At 39.8% G+C, this 7,375-nt stretch overlaps 1 protein-coding gene across 1 annotated transcript; it reads left to right on the top strand.

Moving 5' to 3' along the window:
• The first annotated feature begins 1,223 nt into the window (after window positions 1–1,223).
• Window positions 1,224–7,027, top strand: LOC114636450 (urinary protein 2-like). Its single transcript, XM_028784535.1, has 3 exons — window positions 1,224–1,361; window positions 5,899–6,027; window positions 6,179–7,027. The coding sequence occupies exons 1-3, from the start codon at window positions 1,301–1,303 to the stop codon at window positions 6,334–6,336; spliced, it is 348 nt and encodes a 115-aa protein (XP_028640368.1). The 5' UTR covers window positions 1,224–1,300; the 3' UTR covers window positions 6,337–7,027.
• Window positions 7,028–7,375: the final 348 nt, after the last annotated feature.

Below are 7,375 nucleotides of genomic sequence, written 5' to 3'. Positions count from 1 at the left end.
TACAGCACAGGGAAACAGTTTGAAGCTGAGTGAATTATTAAATCTTGTGGCCTAGCACCCATGCATCTTGGACTCCTCCTGTGTGTAAAGCACTATCCTAGTGCTGGAAAGCTAAGCAAGGAGTTCTCAAGTATAATAGCCATGCTTGTAAAGCATGAAGTGCACCAAGCTCTCAGAGTGTGGTGCATCTGGGATCTGAGCTGTCAGCCTCCAGTCATTGTTTTCGACACACAGACCACCATTCAGTCAACTATCCAGCCAGCCATTTTTTCATTTATTTCTTTTAACCTTTGCTTACTCAGTAATAAGGACTAGCTGCATGATCTGTTAACTATTCTTGAACTATGCAGTATAAGGCTACGATGGTCTCCGTCATGGAGGGCTCATGTACAGGGAAGATGACAGAAGGAGCAGAAGACTGCTCCAGAAACCTGAGGTGGTCTCTAGCCCCAGTCTGCTCAGCTACTGAGCTTGCCCTGTGCTCTTTCGTCTTCCTATGGCTGGATGCACAGGCATGCGCAGTGTCTCTGGGATGATTATTTTTAAGCAGGGTGATATGACTAAAGATACCTTAGATAACATCAGTAGGAATGTAATTTTAAACATTAGGAAACTCTTGGATTTTGTGCCCCGTGTGCTATACACATAGGCCAAGCATTCAGGAAACAAGTAATTTCTGAGTATTTCAGCTGTGTAAATCAGAAGCTAAGTCTGTGTTTGGGAAAAATATAACTTAGTTAATATGGATATTTAGAAGCTAGAAAGCTAATGCTTTACATGAGGAGAAATCTGTTTTGTAAGCCACTTATCCCTTTTACATACGTTGTTTGGATGGCATTAGCTGTGTTTCTACTATGCTGAAAACCTACTATAAAGGAGGCATAAAGGCTGTGAGTGCACATCCTGATTTACAGAACATGAAGAGCAAGGTCCTATTGTTGCTGCTACCCTCACCATTGCCAAGACGAGATAGAAATAAGAGGTCTGTGACCTTGCTCTCCACTCAACCTTAGTGAGCTCACTTAGGAAATCAACAACCTTAGCTTCATCTATGAAGTAATATGAGATGGATCCAGGGACATCCTCTCCCCTTTGCCCTTTGAAGCTCTGTAGGAGTTGGTTCTGTGGGACACTTTCCTGAGCCTGGATACTGGCAAAACACCCACAGGCAGGTGTGTAAGGAAGCTCCTGCCCACATCCTGGGAGCAGCTCAGAGAAGAGTCTGAAACCTGCTCTCATCTACCCTCCTGAGCATTCACTACCGGCTGTTCTCCTGTGTCCTTTGATAGCCCAGACTGAGATGGGCAAGCTCCTGCTCCTTCTCCTGCTGCTGGGGTCTTTTGCTTTTGTGTTCATCCAAGGTAATAGTGAGTCCTTTGAAGCCAAAACAAGGGAGAGGAAAGGGACTAGAGATGGCTGAGAGTAAGTGTGGCATGGTGGCCTGAGTAACTGTGATCATAGTGTGTGGGGATCAGAGGAAGGTCAAGGTCACGACTCTAAGATAAGCTGACCCAAAAGAAGTGAAGATCCTTGTGTTGGTTCCACTCAGTAAAAAAGAATGATTTTGAGTGTTCATGTACATCTATGTCTTTGAATCTGTTTCCTTTAATCCACAGTAACAGCCAATGAGTACTTATGCCTTTCTTTGCAGAAGCTGCCTAGCACAGTCATATGTTGGGAGAGGTCACTGAAGAGCTTATCTTAAGCTAGTCTTTCATATCAAGTACATTGTTTTGATCAGGTAGATTTGATTATCAGATTCCTTTGGGGGGAGAGGGTGTATGCTATGAAATACTGTGCATGTGCCTCCTTTCTGTGCTGCCAGGACAATATCTATTCCTCAAGCATTTTCTTTTTTATTTCATTTATTTATTTACCGTGTGTGTGTGTGTGTGTGTGTGTGTGTGTGTGTGTGTGCGCGCGCATGCGCGCGCATCATGTCGTACATGTGGAGATCAGAGAATAATTTTTGAGAGTCAATTCTCTTGCCTTTCCAAGTGGGTCTCAGAGATTGAACTCACGTCATCAACCTTGACAGCAGGTACCTGTTGAGCCATCCCACTGTTTCCACAAGTGTTTTTCCTTTTATCGTATTTTATTTTTTACCGTATCTCCCCATTACTTTTATTGCATTCTCACTCCCTCTAAAGCACTTCTTCACAACAAGTCCTCCTCCAAACTTCATGTCTCCTTTTTTTTTCTATAACCCAGGGAGTTTAATTAGGTTTTCTTGCATGGGTTTTTACAGGAACATAGACAACTTAACAGTAGCTACATCACTGGGGAAAAAACAAAACAAAAACAAACCCAAAAACTGACTTCCTGACTTGTAGTACATTAATTGACAATAGTTCCTCAGGGAGGAATAAGACCTCATAATCCCTTCCCGAGTCCATGATAGAAAGTCAATTGGCTTGATAGTATGCAGGTCTTACATTGGTAGACACAGCTGTTGTGAGTTCTTGAGATCGCTGAGCAGGTCATATTCAGGAGACTGTGTTCGTAGCACTTTCCCAACCTCTTACATTCCTTGTACCTCCTCTTCCACAATGTTCCCTGAACATTTGGGGGTGGGATACGATATAGATATCCCATACACGGCTGAGTACTCAATAATCACTTATTCTTAATATTTCATTCAGTTATGAGTCTCAACATTAACCGCTGACCACTGTCGAGAAACTTCTCTGGCCAAGGCTGAGGGAAACACTAATCTTTGGCTATATACATAAATATCTAGAGGGCAGTTTGACACATCCATCTAGAAAAAAAAAAAAAGAATTAAAAACAGTAGTAGGTTCTCCCTTAAGACCTATGACCTTTTGAGACATGGGGTTTTGACCCGCTTTATAGTACCAGGTATGGATTATTTCTAGTGAAGCAGTCTTTAGATCTAATCAAAACCAGTTGGTTACCTGCATACCTTTATTGCGCTACTACTCCACTGAGCATATTTGCCTGACATGTCAGTATTTTAGCCTGTAGAGATGACCACTGGATAATACAATTGATGGATTTTATTCCCCAGAATCCTATAGAGAATGTCTGGTGCTATGAACATTAGCCAGCATAAAGTAAGTTTTTATGCCAGTTCTACTGTGATTTCTTTAGGTCCCACACCTAAAGCATGTTGTATCTTCAGCATAAGGTCTTACCATTCAGTTTGACAGGTAAACAAGAATGGTAGCAATGGGCTGTGTTGTTTGGGGGGATCCCTGTGAATTCCCAACCAATAGCTCAGAGAGAGAGAGAGAGAGAGAGAGAGAGAGAGAGAGAGAGAGAGAGAGAGAGAGAGAGAGAGAGAGAGCCCACACCTGGCACTGGGATTTTCTTTTTGATAATTTATCTCCTCTGGAAGTATTGGCACTGGGATTTTCTTTTTGATAACTTATCTCCTCTGGAAGTATTGTCCATCCATGCATTGTGTTTTAACTCCACCTTTAAATTATATTTTTCATTTGTTTACAAAGTAATGGGTTTCCATAAGTATTTCCATAAGTATGTTAAGTTTTAGTTAAACCCCATCCCTCTGCTCCAATCCCTGCTTAAACCTTCCCACCCCCAGTATTTCCCTCCTCTATTTCCATGTTGCATGTGTTTCTGCTATAACCATCTCCCCTCTAAGGACCCTGCCCACTCACCCAGTAGTCCCTTTCTATTTCCCCTGGCCTCTACAAACACTGTAGATCAAAAACACAAATCTGAAAATTCTGCAATTAGGCTCTACATGAGATACAGAACATATAGTGTTTCTCTTTCTGGGAATGAATTACTTCAATGATTATAATTATCTTTTTATTTTCCTGTAAATTTTATTTTTCTTTCTTGCAAATGAATATAACCCATGGTGTGTCTAAACCACATAGTCATTCACTCAGCAATTTATAGACAGCTAGGCTGATTTTGTTTTCTCGCTATTGTAAACAGAGCAGCAGTGAACATGGATGTGCCAGTATCTCTACAGTGGATACAGTTTTTGACGGATGTAGTCTAGGAGTTATAAGGTCATGCCAAATGGTATTTCTGTTTTTACTTAAAAAAAAAAAAAAGAACTCTACAGTTACTTCCACTGTAGCTGAATCAGTCCATGTCTTCAATGAAAATGAAAAGGCTCCTCTTCGCTCAAATCCATGTCAATTTTTCTTGTCATTTGCTTCCCTTTGGGGGATGGGGGGGGGGCTAGTGTAAGATAAAATCATTAAGTGGTTTTTATTTGTATTTTATTGGTGGGTAGGAATGTTTAACATGCCAAGAAAAAAAATAATTATCAGCTGTTTGTATCCTCCCATTGAGATATCTCTATTCAGTGTCATTTAAAAAGAACTGGGATATTTGTTTTCTTAATGGGTTTCTTGAAGGTTTCTTCTTTTATATTTTAGATAACAATCCTCTGTCCACTATATAGCTGGCAAAGGTTTTATTAGTTCTATAGGCTGCCTCTTCATTCTTTGTACAACTGATAATCTCCCTGCTGTGTATCTCTAGTATTAGGGGCACATGTGCAAACCTGACAGTCTGCCTCAAAGACTGTGGCCTAGGATTTGTGTCCCTAGGGAAGAAATTAAAAGGAAGAAATTAATTTCAGGACAAACCAAAATTAAAGCAAAGGTGAATTTATTAAACATATAAAAAGAGGGTACATGATGATCACTGTAATTAGCATTATTCTCTTCTTGGGGTAAAGGGGTCATTCTGTTAAGCATGTGTAGGCTTCTCAAAGGAGAGATGCAGTTTAGCTTACTTTATCATAGGAACATATGGGATTAAGGCATCTCTGGAGTTATGTCTCTAATAGTGCTAAGAAACCACCTTCCTTCTTTGTGACACTGCACAAGGAATATAATTCATAATAAAGTTAAAGAATTTTTCACAGTAAAAGCTGGGAAGTGAATTTGTGAGGGGCACCCTTAAGTTCCAGGAGCAAACATACTAGTTATATGTTGACATCACCCTGAGTAAGCACAACCTAATTATTGTCTTTAATACTCTTGGTTGAGGAGTTTTTCATCTTGGAATTTACATCTACCAATAAGGGAACACAATTTGTTCATTATATTTGAAAGGTGGCATTTGGAAAACACATATTGTACCTGTGACCATTATTCTGTGCCAGTGGAGTCTGAACTCTCTGCCATTCTCAGCAGTAAAATCAGGTCAGATGCTGGGGAAAGAGTTTACTCTCCATCCTTGATTTTTCTCCCTGTGTCACCCTAATTTCCTATCTTTTTATCTTGCTTAGGTCTCATTTGTGGAACATTGCCCTTATTGCCCTAGGGATTACAGCTCTACTCGGGAACTTGTTACTTATGCCTATTTCTTGGAGTGTACATCCTAATTTTTCTTCTACAAGTTTCTGAGTTTCACATTGAGGTTTCCTTGATTTGGAGTTTATATCTGCATATGGTGAGAGATAATGATCTAGCTCATTATTTTACATACAGGTATCTGGTTTTCTCAGCATTATCTATTGAAGATAATATCTCTACTGGGTCTTTTGAGCATGTTGTCAAAAATCAGGTGCTTGTAGTTACATAGCCTCGTATCTTGGCCTTTATTCTATTCCATTTATCTGCATATCTATTTTGTGCTATTTGCATGATATTATTATTCTCATGCATTTAAAAAGGAACTTTAGGTGTCAGATTTGCTTACATAGATACTTTTATAGTTTATTGCACAATGGCATTGTATACAAAGGCATACCAATAACTTTATTTTCTATGCAATCAACATTGTAATGTCAAGCCCTTAGCTTCTTAAGGAAGTCGTGAATACAAGCTGATGTAATACCATCAGCACCTGAGGTTCTGTTAGGACAACTCCTCTGGGTTATGCTGTGTCTCTAGCACTCTTAGTCACTACAATCATTTTCTCACTCTTTACATTTGTTTTTCCTAGTCCAAGCTACAGTGTGCATGGTCTGCAACTCTTACAAAAGTGGACATTGTTTGGCAGGCAAGAGCAACTGCACTACAATATACAAGCCTGGATGCAGAACCAGGAATTTCTTCCTATTCTCACAAAAAGGTAAGGTGTTTGAGCTAGTCTGAAGGCATCCTTGCTGAACGGTATATGTATTCCTGCTCTGAAAAACAGGGTTGGTACTGGGGGATAAAGTTCCCTCACTGTGAACACCAGTGTGTTTTGGACACTAAATATAAATGCTTCTATCTTCTAGGCAAGTGGGTCCACAATCATACTGAATTGGACTGCTATAAGGCATGTCTGCCTCAAAATGTGTATTTGGGAGCCTTGAAGATATCTACCTTTTGCTGCAAAGGTGAAGATTTCTGTAATAAATATCATGGCCAAGTAGTGAAGAAGATTATTTACTAACTATCAATGCCTTCAGCAATGGCACTGTGTCCCAGTTCCCCATTTCCTCTTCCCAGGATTTCTCAACAATTCCCTCTGTATGTTTAGCATGATGTAAACCTCCATACAAAGTATCAGTTATGCTGAGAAAAAGAAAGATATAAGAAATAAATGAAACATAAAAGTCATATAAGATTGTACCCTCCTGGCTATTTAAAAAAAGGGAGGAAGGATCATGCCTTCAAAGTTTATGAAACGTTCTTTTCATTGGCTAGAAAAGCTCACCATTCTACGCAGATGCTCAACTTTGAAAGGTCTAATTTGATAAATGATACCTATTTTTCATCAGTAATATATGATAATGTAATACACATAAAATGTATTATGAAGTACATATTTAATCTTTTGTAGGAATGCATATTAGATGTCAATTGCCCTTTGAGGCCCAGAGAAAATATCAGAGATGCCTGATTTGATTTAGACTACCTTAAATATTAATAAAATTCACTCTACCAGGAAATCTTCCCCAATCTATCAGCCATAACAGAAGCAAGGAGAGATATGAATCTATTTCCCAAGACTCAATGGAAGAAAATAGGTCATCAAACCTCCACCCTGGTGTTCAAAGTCTCAAACTCATGTGTGGCTGTTCTAGCATAAGATCTTGTCTCTGGATGTCCCCCAACTTGAAGAAAGACAAGAAGCACTTAGCTGAAGACAGTGTGTGTGCTTTGTGTCCTGGGTAATCAGAGACCACTGGACTTCTGTCCACTAGGTGAAAGTTTACCAATACTGTGTTGTGACTGGGATCTTTGTATCCATCAACTATCCAAACTCTTGGTGTCCCTTCCTTTGGGATCTGCACCAAGATGAAAAGTGGTGCAAGAAGCACCTTGGTGAGAAACAAACGAGTAGAGTCTTATTGCTTAAGTAAGGGCGAACAGAGAAGGTTGTGTGATTCACATTGCCTAGAAGCTGCTCAAAATGCAGAGAGCAACACACCATGACACTCCCATCAACTGATACACCTACAATACAACACCTACTCCTAAAACTCAGG

The sequence above is a fragment of the Grammomys surdaster genome, unplaced genomic scaffold (assembly GCF_004785775.1).
Source record: "Grammomys surdaster isolate TR1022 unplaced genomic scaffold, NIH_TR_1.0 124092, whole genome shotgun sequence".
NCBI lineage: Eukaryota > Metazoa > Chordata > Mammalia > Rodentia > Muridae > Grammomys > Grammomys surdaster.
Note: the sequence above shows the minus strand (reverse complement) of the source record. Positions and strands in the feature narration are given on the sequence as shown.

Coding starts and splice junctions, on each gene's coding strand:
- LOC114636450 (XM_028784535.1), top strand. CDS start 1,301: ATGGGCAAGCTCCTGCTCCTTCTCCTGCTGCTGGGGTCTTTTGCTTTT. Junction 1,362..5,898: donor TGCTTTTGTGTTCATCCAAG/GTAATAGTGAGT, acceptor TGTTTTTCCTAG/TCCAAGCTACAGTGTGCATG. Junction 6,028..6,178: donor CTTCCTATTCTCACAAAAAG/GTAAGGTGTTTG, acceptor TCTATCTTCTAG/GCAAGTGGGTCCACAATCAT.